Source organism: Wyeomyia smithii, chromosome 3 (genome assembly GCF_029784165.1).
Source record: "Wyeomyia smithii strain HCP4-BCI-WySm-NY-G18 chromosome 3, ASM2978416v1, whole genome shotgun sequence".
Classification (NCBI taxonomy): domain Eukaryota; kingdom Metazoa; phylum Arthropoda; class Insecta; order Diptera; family Culicidae; genus Wyeomyia; species Wyeomyia smithii.
In genome coordinates this window covers 115,351,050-115,374,952 of record NC_073696.1, presented here as the reverse complement: position 1 = coordinate 115,374,952, position 23,903 = coordinate 115,351,050, and the positions used below count along the sequence as shown (strand labels likewise).

General features: G+C 36.1%; 1 protein-coding gene across 6 annotated transcripts in view; it reads left to right on the top strand.

Annotated features, from left to right (window-relative positions):
* The window catches only part of LOC129732349 (sodium/potassium/calcium exchanger Nckx30C), a 191,789-nt gene extending 174,945 nt beyond the window's left edge, over positions 1-16,844 (top strand). For all 6 annotated transcript variants that reach the window (XM_055693164.1, XM_055693163.1, XM_055693161.1 and 3 more), the window contains one exon: positions 5,893-16,844. In XM_055693164.1, the coding sequence (XP_055549139.1) occupies positions 5,893-6,133 (241 nt within the window). In that variant the 3' untranslated portion in view covers positions 6,134-16,844. The remainder of the gene's footprint in view (positions 1-5,892) is intronic.
* The last annotated feature ends 7,059 nt before the right edge of the window (positions 16,845-23,903 follow it).

The following is a 23,903-nucleotide window of genomic DNA, read 5'->3' as shown; positions in this document are numbered from 1 at the left end:
TCGCTTTGCGCCACCCCATTTTAAGTCCGATTGAGCTGAAATTTTGCACAGGGTGTTTTTTCGAGCAGGTGAACATTTTGTATAGGGGTTTTTTTTTTTGAAATTCGAGATGACCATTTTTGTTGGCACCCTTGTAAACATATAATCGTAAATATCTCAATTCTACTCACAGTTATTGATGCTTTTCATAAAAATATGTCCTTTCATTTGGTCAATATGTCTTTTCATTTGGTCATAAAAAACATCTCTTGATCTCAATGTGAAGGGCATATTCATATCTGTATATGGGAAATTTTTTTAAAATATGTTATTTTTTTTTTAATTTGAGAAAATTAATCTAAGCACATGACAAAAGATATAATGATTTTAAGAACAAAATATTCGATGTGTTAGTCTTTTTTATGAAAAATAGAAATAGTTGCCTTTGGTTTGATCCAAGAAGATCGAACATCCACAACTTGCTCAAAAGTTGAGTTTTTGAAAATAGAGTATATCGATCAAAGCTGTTTTTATGGTTGTGCAATTTCACAAAAAAACGTGTAACCAATTTAATCGACCATTTTTGATTTGGCTGCAATTTTGCATGGATGTTTCTATGGGCAAGAAAACATTTTGTGCTATTGATTAATTTTGTTTTTAGAACACGACTCCTATTTTAAGAAGCTAATTTAAAATACTATTTTGGGAAGGTATTGATGATTACAAATATTATTAGAGCCAAAACGGTTTGTTTGATCGGTGTGACATCTTCGGCGAAGTTGTAAATAATAATCTTTCCGAAAAAATTAGGCTGATACAAAATTCGAATTCTGTTTTATGTCCAAGGTTATCAAAGTTAGTAAAGGGGGTGGCAAAAAAATAAATAACACCGAGACAAAAAAATAGAAATATCTTTGATCAAAGTTTGCGTGCAAGTTATGCCGTTTGTAACTTGCACTCAAATAAATGTTGAAAAAATTACAGTTTTTTATTATTATTATTTATTTCGCTTGTCTTTTGACGACACTCTCGCTGTCACTGGACTTGTTTGTTGGTAAATAAAGCATTTATTTGTCGGAAAACCAATAAAATGAACAAAACGTTTTGAGCTTTTTTTTCTTCCCCTTCCAATATACAAGATTTTTGAAGGGGGGGGGGGGGTGGGGTGACATAAAATGAAAATAAAATTTGTAACGGCCTTACACTCTAGAAAATTTTTTTTGGTTATTAAAAAAAGTTAAAATAAATATTAAATACTTATAATCTAAAAAAGTTCATTTCTTAAAAATCTGATTTGACTACAAAAGATTACTTAAACAATTTGAGACTGTCCGATCATGGAGAAACCGAGAAAAAAAAAGGAGAAGCATATTTTTTTTTTGGAAGGACAAAATTACTATCTACACCTTTACCAAAGACACTATGCCAGTTAAAGAAACCAATTGGACTGTGAAAATATTTTAATATCCAATAGAGCACTTTATGGGTAATTTAAAATACTTTTACAATTAACGGTATGTTCTATTGGTATAGTGTTTTTGGAAAGTTGAAGGTAATAATTTAGACCTTCCAAAAAAATAAACCCTGTACAGGATGTTAGGATTTTTAATTTAAATCCTTAGAACAAAGCAATTTTTATGGTCACCCTATTTCGGAGCTGGCCGCCCTAACGACCCAAAAAATACGAGTTTGATTATTTTTGAAGAAGATCAATCCCTGAAATTTTAAGCACAAATGAAACACTGGGTGAACAGTTCCAAAATAGGGTAACCGAGCAGTTCCACAAAAAAATGTTCCAGTTTTAATTTTCTTTCAACTGTCATTTTTGATTTAGTTGAAGTTTTGTATAGACAGTTGTTTGGGCCAAAGATGCCATTTTGTGGTATTCGTTTGATTTTTTGGAACACGTCACGTTTTTTCAGAGCCAAGACGGTTCGTTTGATCGGTGTGACGTCTTCAGCAATATTATAGAAGATAATTTTGTCTTTCCGAAAAAAATATAGGGGAACTGCTCCATTATTCATCTTAGCTAATATATTCATCTCATACAATATGAAAACACAATTGAAAACAGAAAAAATCGCATATTTTCTAACTAAATCGATCTGCTAATCCATGGAATGGATTCTTCTTAGTTCACTTTAGATTTTTCATAAAGTATAATCCTCAAAAACTCACTTGAAAGCTCTAAATTTGATATAATAGTCAGGCATCTGCACTCGAAAACTCATTTGTTTCAATCACCTACCTCAGAAAACAAAATCCGCGCATTGTTCTGTACGGCTACAACGGGACTCGTTCAGCAGCCAACCAAAGTTTTTCTCATCACTTGCGGACCATTTTTTATTTTAATCACTAAACAAAATCACTCACTACACTAAGAGTACTTTAATCTTTGAAACGTTCACCTCAAATTTCCAAAAACCAGCTTGAATTAGTAGAAATATATGAGATGAATTTATACAATTCCTAAATTTCAACTGTATGTATTTTCATCTGTTTTCACTGCCTTGAAGAAAATCAAAAGTTGCCAAATCGGTTTCTGTTAATACGACAAATCATACTGAAAATGTTGAATTATTCCGACATAATGGACATAAATGAACAGCACTGCTGTGGTTACCTAGGTTACCATATTTGCACGTAAACAACTACAGCGGATATCTAGGTAACCCACTACGACGGGCTGCGGCTACGTTCATTCATGATAATGTGATTCATTCATGATTGACAGTGCACTGCAGTATGATGAATATGGGGTCGTCGTGAGATGAACAATTGAGCAGTGATTTGAGTTTTGATGTATATGGAAGCATTATGCAAAATGGTTTGTTTTACGAAATTCAGGATAAATCTAGCTAATTTTACTAAATATACAATACTGAACGATTCTATAAAAGTACGTAAGCGTATTTTGTTTATTTGTTCAATGATTTCATGAAAATTTGTTGTTTAATCCGTGCATTCTTCGTGAATATCGGCTTAATGAGATGAATAATGGAGCAGTTCCCCTACAGTCTGAAAGAAGTTTTTGCCTTTCTCCTAGAAAGGTATAGCAATCACTGAAAAAACTAAAGGTATTAAAGTGCTCCAGAGGGCCGAATATCATATATCACTCGACTTAGTTCGACGAGCTGAGCATTTTCTGTATGTATGTATGTATGTGTGTATGTGTGTGTGTGTGCGTGTGTGTGTATGTATGTGCAACTTTTTTTTCTCATTCACTTTTCTCAGAGATGGCTGGACCGATTTCCATGAAATTAATTGCAAATGAAAGGTGTAGTTACCCCATAGGTTGCTATTGAATTTCATTGTAATCGGATTTTTGGTTTAGAGGTTATGTATCAATATGTAAAAATCACGAAACATCAATATCTCAGAAACTACACAAGCGATTTTAACAAAACTGATGTCAAATGAACGGGCTATCTTCAGAACTCTTAACTTATAAATTTCATAAAGATTAAACATATAGTTCAAAAGTTATGTACAGAAATGTTTTCCAGATGCTGTTTAAACTCACTCACTTTTTTTAGAGATGGCTGGACCGATTTTCACAAAACTAGTCTCCAATGAAAGGCCAAGTTGTCTTATTAGTTGCTATTGAATTTCATTGTAATCGGTTTGTAACTTTGTCCGTTATTTATAAAAATATAAAATCACGTTATAAAAGCAAAGCATATATCAAAAACTGCTTAAACTCACTTACTTTTCTCAGAAATGGCTAGACCGGTTTTAACGAAATTAGTTGAAAATGAAAGGTCTAGTGGCCTCATAACACCCTATTGAACTTCATTGTAAAGAGCTAACCACATACCACGTGGACAGATTTTTGACAATATTATTTTTACAAATGATAAGTTTGAATGAGAAAGGCTGAGTCTGACCGCTAGGTGGATTAATTTAGGTTCTTTTTGAAAAAAAGTTAAAAGTTGGAAGAAAAATTAAATTTTTTAGGTAGAATCTAAAAAAGCTATTTTTTTAAACCTATTTTTTTAGAAACTTCAAAAGATTACCTAAACAAATAAGACGTCCGATTATGGAAAAATCAGAAAAAAAGTTATGTTGTAGTCAATTCCTGTGAACCAACCATTATAAAACGCATCAAAAGCCCCCATCTCCTCCAACGCGAACGTTAACCATGCGTCTCCTTTAACTGTTGAATCGATGGAGATGCCATATTGCACAGCGTTCTAGGGAACGAGTTTAGGGGGAAATTTGGATCTGGAGATAGATAGTAATGTTCTAGAAAAAATTCTTCCATCAAATTGTGCAATATGATGGAGCGCACATTTTCCTGTAACCACGAATTAGGGTGACCCTAATTTTCGATGAAAACCAGCAAATAACTTTCTTATCATTGCAACTAGCGTTAAACGATGTTCTAAAATTTAAGATTTTTTTATATTTCTCAAAATAACCGATTTAGAGCTATTTCACAAGATCACAAAAAGAAAACTGCAGGTGTGGCCATAAAGCTCAAACTGAAAAAAAAAGAAAGATCATGGCTACCAATTACCCAACCCTGTGAGATTCGGTGCCCCTAGCCATTTCAAAAGTGCGTCAAAATCTTCCACTCACTCTAACACGAACATTAACTGTGCGCCTCCTTTAACTGTTGAATCGATGGAGACGCCAAATACTCATTGCACAGCGCTCTAGGAAACGAGTTTAGCGGAAATTTCAGATCTAGACCTCGATACTAATATTCCAGAGAAAAACTTTCTTTTACAAAATTGTGCCGTATTATGGAGCGCACATTTGCCTGTAATCACAAGTCAGAGTGACCAGAAGTTTCAATGAAATACAGCATCTAACGTTCCCATCATTGCAGATAGAGTTAAATGATGTTTTACAATCTTGCAGCTCCGTCAAGTTCGCGCAACTCTTGAGCCATTAGAAAAACGCGTCAAAATCACATATCCACTTTAACGCGAACGTTCACCGTGCGCCTCCTTCCACTGTTCAATCGATGGAGACGCCAAGTAACCATAGCACAGGGTTCCAGGGAACGAGTGTAGGGGGAAATTCCGACAGCAATATTCTACAGAAAAACTTTCTCCTACAAAGTTGTTACATATGATGAGGCAATTATTTTTATGTTAGCAAAAATTAAATGTGCCCAAAATTTTCTACGAAATCTTAGTTTCGTATCGTTTAAGATAAAACTGAAGATTGTTCTACAATGTTGCTTTTCCATTAATTCTAAGCAAGTTTGTAAAAAAAGTTTTTTCTATCTCCTAAAACAACCGATTTAGAGTTACTTAATCATAATACGGGTAATAAATCATTATACAATGACAATGAAGCAATTTTTGCCGTTATGAATTTTAAGTACGAAAACGACATTGTTTAATTCAACAAGGAACCATCTTTTTTTGCCATCTAACTTGTTTCACGGATTGCGAAATACTTATATAAAAAATACTTATTTTTAAAAATGTTTCTAATATCTCAATGGTTTGTTTGATCTGTAAGTGTCTTTGGCAAAGTTGTGGAAAATAATTTTGTCCTGCGAAAAAACAGACACTGCGAAAAAAATGAAAAAAACACCAAATGTATTTTGAGAAAATGATATTTTCATTTCTCCAAGTTCTCTTTTTTTGCAATAAAAGAATGATTTCTGTCAGTTCAACATTGAGCAAAAGTTGTATGTGATTATAAGTTTTCGAATGAGATTTAGATATTTTCCTGATTTGATGAAAGCAGTGAAACATGATAATAGCTTAGCAAAAGTATGGCAATACCAAAACTCTCTATTCATGTAAAGTTTAGCTTGTGCGAACAGTTTCGAGCTTCCAAAATACTGTATAACATATTTACCTAACATGCCATGTTCGAAATTAAATAGAACAATAGGCGGGGCACAATCAACTACATGCACCTTAATCGAATTTCATTTGTCTCTTTCAGTCTTCCGATTCCGTGGCTGCTCTACGGCATTATCTACGGCCAGCCAGTGGAGGTCAACTCGGTCGGCATGGTGTGTTCGATCACAATCCTGTTCTTAATGTTGGTGTTTGTCATCTTGTCGATAGCCTTCTTCCACTGGCGCATGAACAAAGGCCTAGGGCTGACCATGTTTTTGTTATACTTCGTATTTGTTGCTGTTTCACTCATGTTTGAATACGATGTGTTGGTGTGTCCGTTTTAAGTAATTATACAAGTGAGTAAGCAAATAAGTACGCTTAATACGCTAGACATCCAGTGGTTACTAGACAGAATCATCAATTTATAGTAGTTACGTTAACGAAACAAAACAAATAAAAAAAGACGAAAAAGGCGAAAAAAGTGAACCAAAAAATACTGTAGTGTTAAAGCTAAAATCAAGCCCACATTAAGCTAGGCTTATTTTGCCTGGTGAGCAGGATGAAACAAATGAGAATTAAGTTAAATATATTATTATGTATAGTTATATAAAACAAAGATGATATTACACTCAAAACAACAATAGAATAATAAGTGATTGACGCGTAGGTAAGTAAAATTCATACAACTTAGGAAATGTTGAACGAAAGAAGCGTCGAAGAATTGTGCAAAAGATGAAACAAATTGTTCCAGTGGCATTGAAAAATTAGACAGAGGGAGTACGAAAGAAATGAAACAACAAGAATCTTCTATTGAACTACTTATTTTAGATTTTTATCTCCTGTTCTTCATGCTACTATAGTAACGAATCTATTATTATACATTTTAAATTGTATGCAACCAAAACCTGTATTCGAACGAAATCTTACCTAACAATACATCTAGCTAATAACAAACAAAAAAACTCGACTAATTAAGCCAGTAAAGTTGTATTTAAGCATGCATCTCTCTCTTCTAAACAACAATTTCTATAAAGATATAGATCTAAACAAACAGCATCTAAACTTAAGCAACAATTCTCAACAGCAAAAATCTATTACTCGAACTTAAACAAAACACCGTAGGTAACTTGAAACAACAACATGTCAACACACCAACTTATCTTTCCACTCATACTACATCATACACACAGCAACAACACATGTTTCATGATAGTGCCGCTAGTAACAGGACCTAGTTTCTTAGAACGTTAGAACCGTAAGACATGAAGAAACATTTACAAAATATATAATCATGTAAACAATCTAGTTCTGACATTCTAGTCATCCCTTCCTTCTACTCTCTACTCGTAGGAAATCTCTCTATACTTTCTATATTTATGTACAAATATCTATATTTGTTCGAATGCATTTTCTCGTTTCCCCATTTCCTTTCCTAGACTAAAGATTACCTACCTTCCTAACTCTAAATATTGACATGTTATAAAGACATTAGATGTATTACTCTAACTAGTAACTCAGATATGTCATCCTCACCCATCCAGACCAATAGTCATTCATCTTTTCTTCATACCCAGTACTGAATTCCAAAATTTGTATAAGATGTTGACGAATTTTCGTATTCGTTGCTGTATTGTCACATAGCACCAATCACCGATTGTCACTCGATTCATAGACATAGCCGCGCGTGCGAGTGCCCCCACAGTCCCCACCCCTCCCACACCGATTCGTGTTGTTGAGAGATTTTTAAGCACAATTGTTAAGCACACACACACACATAAACATACTCGCATAAACTCAACACTCATGTACCGACAGTGCACGTGCATCACGCTTTGGGTATTCGATATGTAACAGCGACACAATGCATATTTACTATTCTGGCCTGCGTGTGTGTTGTATCCCTGGTTGAAAACAAAAAAAAAGCAAAAAACAATATGTGTAGGTATCAAAGCAAGCCCATGACGGCTAAAGCTCTGCTAGTGCACCCGCAGCATCGACTTGTTATCCGGTAGCGGCTGGGGAAGGTGACCGTCAAATTCATCATATCATGTATTCACAGATGTGCTTTCGAAAGGTTTGCCCACAAGAAAAAAAAATCAAATATAGGAAATCTGCTTTTCGTTTGGTTTTTATCGTTACCCATTTCTTGATTCACTTCAGTCGGCGGTGGTCGAGAGGTATACCTAATGTAGTTTGAAACAAATGAGATGTTTAAGTTTGGCTCGTTTTTGTATTGCGATATTTTAATTTATTTTCTTATCAATAATTGTCACGAGCGCGTATTGATGGTTTGAGTTTGAATTGCCAAAAATGATTTCATACTGGAATCATTCGTTTTACATCAATATGGATCGAATTGCAACGGTAAACCTGAATGTGCAATTGTTGAACATCAGCTAAATATTCTGCTTGCGACATTAGACAAAATATTTCTATAGTGCTATTTTCATATTATATTCACAAACCCGAGTATGAGTATGAAAAGATTAAAAGAAAGGAATTATGTGTGCTTTTGAAACAGAGGTGGCAGACCATTTTGAGAAGATTTTTTCCGGTAGAGAATTGATTGTCAAACCAGTAATTTTTACCTTTTTAAAAAGGACTCCTTCTAGTTCGAAACTTCCGCTTGTTGCTCTGCGGTGTGCAGTTGTATTCCTGGCAGTGCTGTTAAAAATAATTTTTATTATCAGAATTTCTAATTTTCATCCTTGTAACGATCTGTCATACTCTGATGAAATATTTCACGAGCGCCGTTCACGGTCTTGCAATAAAACTTTCTGAAAATCCAACCAATTGATCTTCATCGTTTCTTTGGTGAAATGGGAATCAAACAGCTATCAAAATGAAACGCCAAAATTGATCCAAAAACGGCCTTTCGGAGTAGTATTTTTCTTATTCATTACTAGCAGCATGATGCCACTGTACAATACATAAACCGGATTTACAAAATTACAGTTTATACAATGAAATTTAGAGTACATTTTAAATTTTCAGAAATTTTGAAACAGTGAACATCAAACGAACCTGTTTTCACTGTGACTGCAGGATAAGTTGACATTCGTTTGTAACAAAAAATGAAAAAAATAATATTTCATCGTGATGGTAGAAGGAAACACTTTGGCTATTTTTCACTTTCTTGAAAAAGCGCTGGAAAATATTAGCGTTGATCCCTGGAAGTGTTTTGAAATAAGATTATTTAGTTCCTAGATAAGTAATGTCGCTAGTGTACTCGTACACCATTGCACGGTGACACCACGCATCTGAGTTTGACAACTACTGGTAACTTTATTTATCTTTGGGCGATGCAGTTTGGTTCTCAATTATATCAGATCGCTTCGATTCTGACAGAAATGCCCTTTAAATGTTAAGTTTGAGGTGCCTGTACACTAAGAACGATTAGAAATTGAGCAGCATTTCCACTAATCACACGATTGCTTCAGAAATATGCGCATAGCCCAAAATGTTAACAAAGTTACCACTTACTTACTTTACTTTTACGACGACAGACCGATTATCGATCCAATGCCAAATTCAGAACACGTCGTCTTCTCACTCGGTCTTGGGCTGCTATCCTCCAATCTCCCCTAACACATGTTTCGCGTGCATCCTCGTCAAAGTCGACGACCTCTATCGGGATTTCTGCTAAATACAGTCTTCGCTGATCGTTCTTCCGGCATTCTAGCTACATGCCCAGCCCACTGCAACCTACCGTGTTTTTCCGCTTAGTTATATCCGCCGATTTGTACACCTGGTACACTTCATGGTTCCTGCGTCTGTGCCAAACACCATTGTCTAGTTTGCCGCCAAGGATTGAACGCAAAACCCTAAGCACAAAAACACCAAGAGCTCTCCCATCGGCCTCTTTCAACGTCCATGCTTCATGGCCGTAGAGGACCACGGGAAAAATTAGTGTTTTGTAGAGTGCAAGTTTAGTACGGGTTTGCAGACTAAGGGACCTCAGTTAGTTACGCAATCCGTACACGCAAAAGTTGGAGTGTGCGTAACCAGATCATTTATGAGCAAAATTAGCGCATTTACTGATTAAAATTGGAACCAGTACAACGCATGTACGTTGGGCATAACGCATTTGATGCTCTAGCCTATTTTGAATGTATTGCGCAGCTCCAAACCACTACACTTAAAGCATCAGCCGATGTTCAGAAGGTTGGCATCGTTAAAACAGCGAGCCAGCAATCAATACTGATAAGTTGGGTACTGACTCCATTGAAGAAATTATTGTCTGATCGATTCACTTTCATGAATCAGGTCATTTGAAAACATCATTCAATCATTAACAAAAAACAAAAACATGCGTTACTGGCACCAGCGTCAATAACTTCCGCGGCAACAAGGCTCGCTATTGGCTATTTCGGTTGCTGACGATTTTTAGGGATGCACGAGCCGTTGATACGCACCGGCTCGCGAAAGTAAAGAACGGTTTTTTGAGCGCCTCGAAACTGATCGTTCGCCCGAAGCCGAAGTTTACCGAGACATTACGATTTTTGTGTATATGATACATATTCTGATTTTGATCTCTGTCAATGTATTCCTTGTACAACTTTTGCGTTATGCCTATCACGCATTGGTTGTGCGAAGTCAGAGCAAATTCTGTGCGAATTGAAAGAACACATTGGATGATTAAAGCTTGAACTTTTGCGTGTATAGGGCCCTGTTTGCAGCTGCTATCCGCCTTTTTATCTCACGGCTAACCTCGTTGTCACATGTCACTAATGTACCCAGGTAAATAAATTCGTCGACTACTTCAAAGGTTTCCCCAGCTATACCACCTCAGTACCAACATCCGTCGGACTACCACGTTCTCTACCAGCCACCATGTATTTCGTTTTAGCATGATTTAATGATGAGCCTAGGGGCAAGACACTATCGATATATTGCGAAATGTTTAAATATTCGATATTACAAAGTATTTATCGTTGCATTTTCAGGTACATGTCTACCTATATCACAACTCCTTGACAGCACATTATCATCGGAGTCTGTCGGAGTAATATGAAGGTGACAGATAAACGATAAATATCAAAATATATTCACCAATATCGTATAATATTATACCGAAATATTTCTCTCAAAAGTAAAGTTGTCTAGCCTCTAGTGATGAGCCCTATCCTCGCAGCTTCCCTCCTGAGAGGTCCGAGGACTTCTTCCACTGCTCTACGGTTGATACCAATGATGTCGATATCGTCTGCAAAAGTTACCACTAACTGTCAGAAAAGTGAGGCTAAAGAGATTCGGTGAGGTGGTCTATTGTGCTTGAGACAAATCATGTTACATAAAGATCCTGAGCACTAGAGTGGATTTTTCGTGATCCGACTCAAAAAATGCTTTGAAAATCATGATCTAGTAGCACTATTTCTATTTTGAGCTTTTATATGGGGCTTCAACCACCAAAAGAAAACAGCAGGCTACACTGAACCAAATTGGTCGTACATAAATGTATAATAATTGTTTGACTTTAGCGTCATTTTAGAACTGCTTATCATCCTTTTCTTACACAGTTCAAACAAATAAGAAAAAGTATTCTTTCCAGAAGGAAAATATACACTAAACAGTTAAAAATTGTATTATTGTTATTAACAATGGAAAGATTATGGATGAGCACATCGGAAGTGAAACGGAGGGAAACTGTTTGTATATGATTTCCTTAATCGAGCTGCCATGATGATTTTCTTTCACATATGCGCTTGAACTCATGTTGTCGACAAATATCACTCAGAATATAAATGCAAAATCTTTTATTGACAATAACCATTACCAGTGTGCACAGCGAATAGTATCATTTGTCGTAAAATATCAGTGTATCGTGTATTTCATGATTTTCGGAATTTCACCCGTCTGATACTTCTGAATAATAAATCTTTTAATAAAGGCTCGACGATTCCGTTCAGTGTAACGACGTTTGACGTTACGTTTTCAAGCAGACCAACTCTATACATAACCTGTAAAAATTCAGCGACGCCAGCGATATTACTTATCTAGGGACTAAATAATCGTATGTTTTGAATTCCAGTATTAGGAACTCCGAATTTGCCAATATTTGTTTGATTTTATGCATATGAAAATAAAGGAAATGTTTTTACTTTTGTCATCACGCTTATTCCGATAATCTTTGTGAGAGTTCACGTGAGTGTGAGCCCTTGAAATCTCTTTCAGCCTGGACATCTGCTGTGTGGTATATTTGTGAAGAAAAAAAAATATCTGCTGTTTGGTCAGAATTTCGTTGTGAAACTTTTGAGCTCGATTTTTTACGGAATATGTCATTGTCTTTATCTCACATCATACCAATAAATAACTATACGGTCTTTAATATGCCTAATATACAATAATTACTTTGTTTCGAAATTATTTACCATTCTCTATTTAAAAAATTTACCACCTATCGACCCCTAACCAAAAGTTTAGCTTTCTTTTTGTAGAAATTATTGATTCGGTATGAAAATTGACATGCAGAAATAATACCAACATTAAACAAGCAGTTCGAAGCATCCAACACTATCTTTCCTTTTCCATGAAGACAGAGACAACACAACCACATTTATACAAATAAACAATCTACCGTAAGCATCTCACAAAAGCAAAATAAAATAAATAAATGAATGCATAAATGAAAAAAAAATCAATGATAATAAAATGAAATGTTAACAAATTTTTGAGGGTTTTTCTTATTTTTGATTTTGTATTGACGAACAACGTGGTGGAAACAAATAGTGAATAAATTGAAAACCAAAATATAAGTATAAATCATAGTTGAAAGTATGACTTACACAATGAAGAATTAAAAGGGTGGACGGTAAGATTAGAAGCGATAACAGAACGGTAAGCGAACACTGCTAATAACAAAGTAAATCATTCGTAAACAACGTAGCATTTAATATCGAACAAATAGATTCGAGCTCTAGCGAAACCCGAAAAAAAAACGTTTCTACGAATGTGTCAATTGTTGGTCTTTTCTCCCTAATTCGAACAACCTACATATCTTCTTCGTTTTTTACTCGTCGTTTTTTCTAAACTCTATTAGATGTTACTTAGCGAAACGAGCCATGCTATCAAACAAAACCACCAGCCTGTAAAATATGGTTCAGTTATCTACTTGTCGACTTCGTTAAATGCGGAAAGTAATGTCAAAATATATACTTACAAAAATAACAAGGACGAAATGAAATCGATGGTATTCGACACATTAAGACGAATTAAATTGCAGTGCTAATATACTTTAGCGTAAAGTTGTAAATATTTCCACTATTGAATAATAAGTAAACAAGCGCAAACAAACGAAGCAAAACGCGTACGAGGAAGTCATCTACGAAGAGAAAGCAAATTTCTCCCGTCCAATCATGAACAAAATTGAATCAATACGATTGAGATTATGCAAGAAAACTCCAAATCCAAGAGCTATAACCAAATTGAGAGAAATAGACAGAAACTCGTTTCAGCTCTCCTCTGACTATAAACATTTTCAAAACCAGCGAACTCTTCAAAGTTAATCAATCGAACTCCAAATAGATGTAACAAGTTCAGCTGCTGATCGCTAATTTTAATAAATTTTCCCTGATGTAGACTTGACAAATCTTTCTCTTCAATTCAAAACTCTACTACTTAGCCTCGATTTCAAATGTTTTTCTTGAACCGAATACCTTGCACATGAATCGAATAAACAGCATTAATTGCTAAACGTAAACCCAGGAGTACCGTGACAGATAAACAACCAACTAGCGTATTCACCTTGAACCGTAATAACAACAACACATTCATTCATAAACAAATACAACACAAAGAGTTCAAGCACAAACCATCGAGAATCAATAAATGATGTTAAGGATAAAGAAACTGGAAATCGAAAAAAGCGTGCTTGAACTTTGAAATAGGACCGGAAAACGAAAAAAAGCATGTAGGTTATGACGAGAGGAAAAATCATCTACATCAATGAAGAACTTTTCGCGGTAAATAACAAAATCATTGAGAAGAAAAATAAGAAACAATACAAATCTTTGCAAACCAAAAAAAAAGTTCAGTGCGGTAGAGAATAATGACACGAAAATATAGTGAAGCAGCCAACAGTGAGTGATCGTTCTTGTTTTGATGCTTTTTCATCTAATTCTTCAGTAGCATGATGATTCACAAGTACACAGCATAAGTGGCTTAGCGATACGTACCACTCGAGGGAAGAACTTTCAAGAGATCAGCAATCAACTATCAACAAGCAGTAATATAAATGATAGCCATTCTACCGTATAATCTCTGCTGTGCGCAGGCATCAACCTTTCGTAATATGGCCTACATTAGAAATTTCGGAAATGCCACATAAAATAGTTCCTCCAACATACGAAGGGTAATGCCAACAGATTTATAAGGAAATCATCAGAATGGCTCAAACATTTTGCAACCCACCAGTTGCTGCCCCTTTACTATCAATGATGTACGTTAGTAAATTATAGATCACATATTGTTTGTGACTATGTTATAAAGTTAAGGTCTGCGGAATTAGAATCACAGTTGGAGAAAATATGCTGATCTTTTATTTTTCCAATCTGCAATCTGTTCATCATAAATTCAAATCTTCTAACTGCTGGTTTTTTCAAGCAGAAGTATTCTCGTATAATCTACGTACGCAAAACAAGCTTTAATTTTTCTTTCAATGTATCTCATGAGGCAACAATACATCGCAACTCTCGACAGGAACGGGAATCGCTGGCAAATTCCAAGGGTTTCTAAACCATCGCTAGCTTCTTATCACACTTCTGTCTTATGAAATTCTTCCAAATTCAGTGCACTATAAAGTGATGATTATTATCCTTTATTTGCACGCGATATTGGCAGGGTGCATTTGATAAACACCAAAAAACCAGGGGTTAGTTTTTGCTAATTTGACTGTCAGACATCAGTCACCGGATATTGCTCGAGGAAAAACTTTAGCGAAAGGGTCATGTTGAACCCACTAGAGGAACCCTCGAAACGCTGGAGCAAACAAAAAAAATATCATCACTTGCTTAGAATCGCCGTTTACTCACAGTAATCGACATCCACGAATGGGTCGTACAATTTCATATATTCAATCGTATTTCGAGGTCATATAGTTTTTGTCGTTGTCAAATGCATAAAAATATTACCTATAAGGAAACAAGATGATGTAAGCACAAGCACAGATTTTCGCATCAATTGTTTGGCTGGTATATTTAAGGCATTGCTTGGTAATAAAACACGGTTTTTGTTTAGACGACGGAAACAAAATCACAATTTTAACCCTTAAAGGCATGTATTGACCGTTGATTGTTATACACGTTTTTTATTTATACATATAAATAAAAATGAATACTCAAGCTGAAAAGAGATATGTTGGAGCAAGAATTATATAAATTGGGAAATAATTTTTATGGGAAGAACATAAGCAAAACTAAGTATATTGTTATTTATAGTGGATAAAAGATCAAATTTAACAACTGAATCAGAAAAAAACAAACGCTTTTAGACTTCCAGTTTATGACGAATAATTCAAGTAAACAAATAGACAAAACAGTATAAAGTATTCATTCCCAAATGGATTGAGAAAGATCAATACAAATGAACTATTCACGAAGAAAACCTTGTAGATAAAAAGGTATTAATTTGTTTATAAATTTACCAAAAAAATAAAATTGAAGGAGATTGCTGAACATACCTGCTGAGCAAAAAGCGTTGGCAAACCAAAACACAAATCACATACACGCATATAAAGTTTCAAAGTAATCCAACAAAATTCAATGAAAGAGTAAAATGAACAGTAGTGGTAAATTTATAAGAAATGCATATACTTAACAACATGGCCGAAAAACATGTATGAAAGTTAAATCAACAACACACGTACTTGAGGATATATAATCGAGTTTGAAACAGAGCATTTCCCAGTTAAAGAAAACATAAACGAGCGAAAATAAATCTGGTAATTATTATTACACCACAACTAAGATTGAACGCAATGCTAAAATGTCTAACAAACCCACATAATTAATAAACCCGAAAAAGAACATACAGCAAACTTGAGATCGAAAATGCAGGGAGGTTCTTTTGGAAATCCCTTGTACGCAAGAAACTACCGAACAAGCTTAAAATGAAAAAAAAATCGTCAAGTGAGCGATTGATTGGGCTAATTTAGTTAAACACTGTCCGCGTGCAAGTCATTTATTCGAGTACAAAGACAGAACGAAGCACTTCGTGAAACACCGACACAGTAAGCAAATCCGCTTCATTTGCTTCTCTTTCTTTGGAATTTTAAAAAACAATTTAAGGAGAAAAAAAACTATTGGCGAAAAGTTTTTGGAAATCTAGCTGCAAACGCTCACTTACAATTTTAAACGACAAAGCAATAAGTAATATAATTAATAACAAACTATAGTTATTAAACCAACTTTACATAAAGCGTAGAACTTAAAACATAAACGATAGCAGTTTAACCAGCATTGAACATCTAAGCATCACATACACAGAACAAAAAACTAGTGGCATCAGTTCGTTCTTATGTAAAAAAAATATAGCATACGAAAACGACGTTCGGCTAACCAAGCCAACGAATATAAAAAAAATATCGCAAACTTTTCTGTTTTATCGTGACATGTTGTTTTTGTTTGCGGTAGAGTAGCAGCATTTCGTCAGCGTTTGTAAGTATGAGTTGAATCTGCGGATAAGCAAATGAAACATGCAAAACAGAACAAAAATTAACTATTAGCATAAATTCGTATGTATGTATAAATTTTTAATGATGTAGGCATTACAGAAAAACACACAAAAGACAAGAAAAATTAAAATACAGAGTTATATACTGAAAGATATTGATTGTTGACAAATGAGATTGTCTCGCGTAGTATGTTGCGTTTGCTGTCTCATTTTTAATAAAAAAGTAAAATGGAAATAAAAAAATAAAAATAATTAAAACATAAGGAAGAACTTTTTTGTTAACTATTATACATATATAGATTTGATTTTATATATATACCTATATATCATTCTCATTACAAAGCATATATAGAATATGAATAAACTGATTCTAAAGAAGAAAACCATAAACATGTGTTTTTCTATTGCCGAAATTTACCGTCTTCTACGTAGCAACTTGAATTACCACTATAGAAGTTTATCATTTATGTATCATAACCAGGTACTATGCTCTTCCCGAGGCCACGTTTCTTGCCCGTAGAATTCCAGCGGAAGGATCAGCGTCCTGTAGAGTGCAAATTCCGTGCGGACCTTAGCTGACTATACAATCCTTAATAAGCCCTGTTCGCTGCCACAATCCACCTCTTCTCCTCGCGGCGCATTTCTTTATCATACTTTACAAGTGTCGCAAGATAGACAAACCCACTGACCACTTCGAAATTATCCCAATTCATCACCACCGCAGCGCCAACGCCCGTAGGACTACCACACTCTCTGCCAGCTATCATGCACTAAAACAAAGGCAGTGTCTACGGTAAGTCTAATTCTCGCAGCTTCTTCTTCTGTCAGCCGTGTCCGTTGTAGATCGTCCCGCATTGGTATTCACAAACGGAGGCTTCTTGCAACGGCCTTAATCTATGGAATAGAATGCGGGAGAAAATATTATATGCTTCGAGAGTTACTACAGTCAAGTCTGTATCCCTTCTTATATAAAGCATATGAAACCTTCATCCAGTTCGTAGGTACTTACCTCAAGATAATCTGGTGAATTGCACTATATAGTGGCTCCCTCCCGACTTTGAAAAGTTCGGCCGGTAAGCCGTCCTTCCAAGCGATTTTGAGGTTTTCAGCTCTCCGCAAGCTTTTTTATCTTGTCTAATGTTGGCGGATTTACAACTTTTCCATGCTCTCCAATTTACCTCCTGTTTCCGTCGACGACTTTCCTATCTTCCTCACTGTTCAGCATCTCTTCGAAGCGTTGTTTCCAACGTTTGGCCACCTACGACTTATCGTTAATCAGGCTCCTCGTCATTACATGCCAGAGCCTGAAACGGCTCGTTAATGAAAGCTCCTCTTGTCATGCGCTGGCAAAGCCTTTTTTCAGCAGCTCTAACTTTCTGGTATGTCTCCGCGTATAATGCGTCGCATGGTTTGTTGCTCCTAACGTGGTAGCGAAGGCCCGGTTCTTGTCTTCTGTCTACTCCTAGACATTCAGCATCAAACCACTCACTACGCGTGGTTCCCTGTTTCGCTGCCAAGCCTATCACTCCTCGCGCTGTTTCACTGACAGCTACGTGGAAGTGCTTATACTGCTCGTTCAGGTCTTCTTCCAGTGGTTCATCAATCCGTCCATCCACTTTCCGCGTGCAATTCCTTCCGTTAATTGCTGCTGGATGTTAAAACGGATTCTCTTCTGTGACCCTGATTTGAATACGTTGGTGCTTGACTGATTCATACCTACCACGGGATAATGATCTGAACCTGGCCTCGGAAAAGATTGCACATCAATAACGTCTGGAAAGTGCCGGCCGTACATAAGCGTGTAGTCGATCTGAAATCCGGCCTTTCCATTGGGGTGTCTCCAGACGTGCGTCCAAATGTCTCGACGTGAAAAATAGGTACCTACTATTGTTCGACATTCCCCTGACCCCAGTTTTATCGCTTGTCGTCTCGTACACGTTCATAAGGTTGTATTTGAATAAGCTGTCCTTGATCGTCAATACGCATAAACGGTCAGTAATGGGTCTCCACATCGGCTTCATAGTAGCCGCTCTGTCATCGCTACTGTAGTAGATATAATACCTGAAAGAAATGCCTGTGGTCGAGTCTACCGCCCGAAATTCGTGGTCCCGTTTTTGGCCATCTTGTGTCCTACTATTCGTGCGTATCGGTTCCAGTATGGTCCTAATATTCCAAGTGCAAGTTTCCAGTCATTGTCCTTTTTCACTTGCCTAGGTCGATTCGCATTATTCTTTGGATTGAAGTCCTGTACACTTAACAGTTGACTGCGAAGTCGATTCGATTTAACATCAACACAACTCTAAATCGATTGACCATTACCCTTTTATAAGGCATCGAATCGCGACTATGAAGATAAAAGATATTTCAACCCCTTATCGGTACCCTGATGTATAGATACATGGTGTAACGGTTTAAGCAAACAGCAGGCGCGCGGTGAGAGTGATCCCCGTGGCTCTGTGGTTAGCGATGTCGGTCGGCTAGCTCTCCCACACGGTTGTGATATCGGGTTCGATTCCCGAAAAAAGATAACCGAGAATGTTGACGTTAGATTCAGATTCTGGAGCACACGGTCCAGAAGCAGTTTACCAAAAAAGACACAGAAGTAAGCTAAGCTGTTGCGGTTATATTCTGGTGTTATTGTGTTGAGTAATTCTTCAAACTAACCGTTATCAAGTTACATGGTAGTTAAAAAAAGAAGGAAATATTGGGTGTGGCTCGTATTGAATGCTATAATAAATACCACGGGTTTATCCATACTTATTTATTGAAAGAAAGCATTTTCTGGAACGACCCAGTTGATGTTTGCGTCACAGCAAAATCTATTCGGGTTATTCCAGCTAACATCGCAGTGGATCCGCGATTTGCGGGCCTCATTGACAGATGCTATGTTATGCGTATGAAAAGTGGCGGTGATATGCTATCTCGTTCACACACAAGCTGAGATGTTAGTCCTCGAAACATGGCGGTATGCCGGCTAGCTGGGTTATTCGCGTTGAAAGAGATTTTGAAGGCTGTTCGCACTTATGTGAACACCCATATGTAATTGTCAAAATGTGCGTGTGATGACAAAAGCAAAAATTTTTTCTTCCTTCTTTTTCGCATGCAAAAACCAAACAAATATCAGCAACACCGTCAACCAAGTATGATGACAGTTCTACAAGGTATGCTATTCACGTCGATGCATTAGTATTAGTGATCGTTATGAACTTTTTCCAATTTTGTATGAAATTTGAAATGATTTTGCATTTTAAACTAAACTTATAAAACATACTTTCCTGGAAAGTTATAGAAATGATGTTGAAACATATTTTATTTGTGGGGAATACATAAACATGCTGCGGGTTAGGTAAAATATGCTGTTTTTCATCAACCTTTTTGCACTTTTCGTTTTTTTCTTGTACTCTAATAGCGCTTCTAAATAGAGTCGCTTATGTTTCATACAGTAACAAAAGTCATGAGCTATGACAATGACTAAGATTATGCTCCAACTATTAGAAATATAGCATTTTTATATATTTTATTTCGACATATTGTCACAATTTTTCACACTAAATCTAAATTAATATCAATTTCTAGTGTGTTTCAACTGGAGATTCACTCTCCGACCAAAAAATCAGATATAAAACAACATGAAACGAGAAATTTCCAAAAATGTTCTGAATTCCATACAAAACGCGAAATTTTTCATAACGAGATTTGTTTGTGTGCGTGGATAGACAAAAATGTAGCATACCTTGTAGAACTGTCATCATACTTGGCACCGTCAACGCGAATACATCATGATCGGTACCATCAGAGATGCCAGACTTTTTTTTGGCAAGTCTGTATAATCCATAACAATGTCTGTATAAGTCTGTATACCGCTGCGAAAAAAAGTTACCGATACATTGATACCTAATTATTTGTCGACCTGTCAGATTGTTTTGTTTTATTGCTTGTTTTGATTGTTCTTTTTCGAGTCTATCATAGTTGGTCGATTAATCGATAACTAATTTATCTTTTAAATCTAAGTAACACATAGAAGTAAGAGTCTTTCCCGTGATAAAAATCTTCGTTCGTCGTAATGTAGCTAAACTGATACATGATGGCAGAAGTCTCGCGGTTATAAAAATAGTACCTTCAAGGTTTGGGACATTTTAAGCAATTCTTCAACGTTGGATATTGCTCCGAATAGAACAAACGGTCTTTTCACCAATATAACCTGCATGGCAATCGATCGAGACAATCAGCTGTTTGTTACTGGGAGCGAAACAGGCAGATTAGTGCCCACGGGGCCGATAAAAACCCCGATAGCCTGACTCGATTCCCGTTGTCATGATTTCACTCTCAAAAACGCAAGATTAATATGTTCAGCAAAGTGTTCAGTTCCTAGTTCACTTTTTCCAGCAACGGCTACAGTGACTTTTGGTTTTTGTGTTCGTTTTTTTGTGTATACTGGTAAAACCATTATGTAGAATATCAGATATCTGTGTAATATCTGTATTATACTAAATGTCTGTATAAAATCTGTAGGCTTATGCGTGTCTGTATCGCAACACAAATAGTCTGTATAATACAGATTTGTCTGTATATCTGGCATCTCTGGGTACCATGATGTAGGGATGGGCGATGTCAGCATCGATACCAACGGTATCGATACAAGGGGTCGCGGTATCTACACGGAAAACGAAAAGTACCCATTTTCATATCGATTTCACCCAACGGCGTCGTTCCGTGCAGGAAGCCAATTTTGAGTAGTTATAGATTAATTCAATAGAAGGTATATAGTACTAAGAGTAATAATACGTCACAAATACCCAACGTTTAGTTCAATCTTTAAAACTATGCCTTGGGTAGAGTTCAGCTAATTTCATTCGATTGAATTGATATTAGTTGAAAAAAGCGGATCATTGAAAAAAATCTATAAAATTTATTTCAAAACCTACTCATGTACCTTCTAATTTGGTGTAACTGGCTTCATTAATTTCCCCTTTAAGTGCCTCTGTTCCTAGCTCCATTCTCACAATGCAATTTTAATCTTCTTCTTAATTGGCAGCTATTTTTTAAAAACAGAAGCACAAAATCACGTTCTTCACTTAACATCACCAATTTAATACCAAAACTACCAATATCAAAGAAAACTCTGCCACTTTCGCGAAATCAATTGCATCACGCGGGTTATGAATTTTCAACCAGTTTGATTTTTCATCCAATATTGGGTTCAAACTACTCAATGTTGACTTTTTGTCAAAACACCATCATTAAGTAAAAGCATGTTTAAAATAAATTAAGTTGAAATGACTCAGCGATAGCATTGCAAAACTACCCAACACGTAAGTTGTATAAGGTTTACATCATTTCAGGTAGTTTGTACCCTCCGGTTGGGTAGATTTTGTTTTCCGTGTAGTATTTTGGCATCGATACTCGCCGTGAGAGATGAGTACCGGTATCGATACTTTCTAAATGATGATTTCTGAAAAAAATTGCAGGTCCGATACCGATACTATCGAAACATCGATAATCGATACTCCTTCAGCCGATATTTCAATACCTGGCATCGAAGTTCATTGAAGTATCGCGATACCAAAGTATCGGTACTTTCGTCAGTATCGCCCATCCCTACCATGGTGTATAGATACCACAGACAAACAGTCGTACCACGAGATTTATTTCCGTGGATCAAAATAACGGTCATTTCAAAAGTTTCAGTTATGCGGAATATTCCCGCCGTAGCGGTGGTGGCGCTGATGTGCCTTTTCTTTGAACTCAGTTGACAGTATTCGAGCACCGTGCTGCCAAAATCAGCAGAAAAGCTAAAAGTTTATCTTTTGCGGAATATGTCCAGTAGGTGTCGCACAAGTTAGTCGGAACCACAATTTTCTTAGAACTTTGTATGCAGTGGTACGTCTGTTTGTCTGTGGTTATATTAAGCAAATTCTTCTACAGCGTTACTCAAATTTTATGGGGAGGTTAGTGGTGGCGTTACGTTTCGTTACATATGGGGGGTGGGGATCCAAAAATTGGGTTTTTTGCGTTACGTAATTTATGGATGTTGCCTAAGACATACGTAACACTCAGGAAGAAATCTTCTAAAAGAAGTTGGTACAAAATCGAGGGATAAGACATTGAGTAAATTTGAGGTTTGCCGAGTTTTTCTGAGGAAACTGAATTTTTATCCTTAAACTTTTTTCCCAGCGCAAATATACACATGAATGTTGCTCGGTCCCACCGTTCATATATATTTCTTGTGTTCAAGGTAATCAAAGGTGTGAATCATCTGAGAATTTCGGAGTAACATTGAGTAAATTAGAGTAACTCCCAAGTAAAAGAGCAACTCAGATAAAAGTGAGAAAATTTGAGTTTTTCTAAAAAAACGTGAAAAATAAAGAGCAAATCTGAGTAACTCTCGTGTCTCTGAAAATCCATCCTTAAACCTTTTCCTCACTGCGAATATAAATATGAATGTTACTCGGTCTCACCCAGTAGCGTAGCTAGGGGGGTGCGGTTGGTGCGGTCCGCACCAGGCCCACCACTCAAAGGGGCCCCAAAATCTTGCGAACACTGAACCGGTCAACATGCCCATCTGAACTCAACCTCATGTATTAATGCTCGCCACTCTGCCCTCGTGATCCACACGGACAGAGTAAACGTTAAAGCTTGTTTTTGGAAATTTTAAGGTGAACATTTTGAAAATTAAAGTATTCTTAGTGTAGTGTTTGATTTTGTTTAGTGATTAATAAAAATGTCGTCCGCAAATGATGAAAAAAAAATTTGGTTGGCTGCTGAATGAATCCCGTTGTAGCCGTATACACGGTAAGAGTCGAAAACCCATTAATGGGTACTTTTTCAACCATTTCGCCAAAAAGTGAGCCAACCCATTTAGTGGGTAAACTCGATTTACCCATTAACGGGTAAACCGATTAAACGTCAAAAACTGGGTACAAAATCACTCATTTTGAGAAATGAATTTTCTCAAGGAAATGGGTGAAATTTTACCCATTATTAAATAAACGGAAACTTTGTGATTATCACTCAAAAAAATGAAAAGAAGCGAAAGTGAAATCAATTATTTTTAATTATTTGCAAAAATGCATCTTATTTACGAAAACAGGAGTATTTTATCTGCTATCATCAATTGTCAGAATCGCTATTCTCTGCAACAAAGCCAATACCAGACGGATAGTGAACATTCTAGACCTAATATAAAAAAAATTTCACATTGTAAAATTCAATACTTGATATAACATACTGTTTACCTTGCAACTTCTTAAACGACGCAGTATCGAATCTCTTTTAAAGTCCTTCCATGGCAATTGTTGACAAATAATAAACAAAACAGATCGTAGAAGTAACGCGTGCGAACAAATCGACAGAGTAAACTAAAACGATGCTGGAAGTATTTTTTCACCCATTAATGGGTAAACAAATGACCCATTTTTTTTCTAAGAACATGTCTTTATAATGCGTACA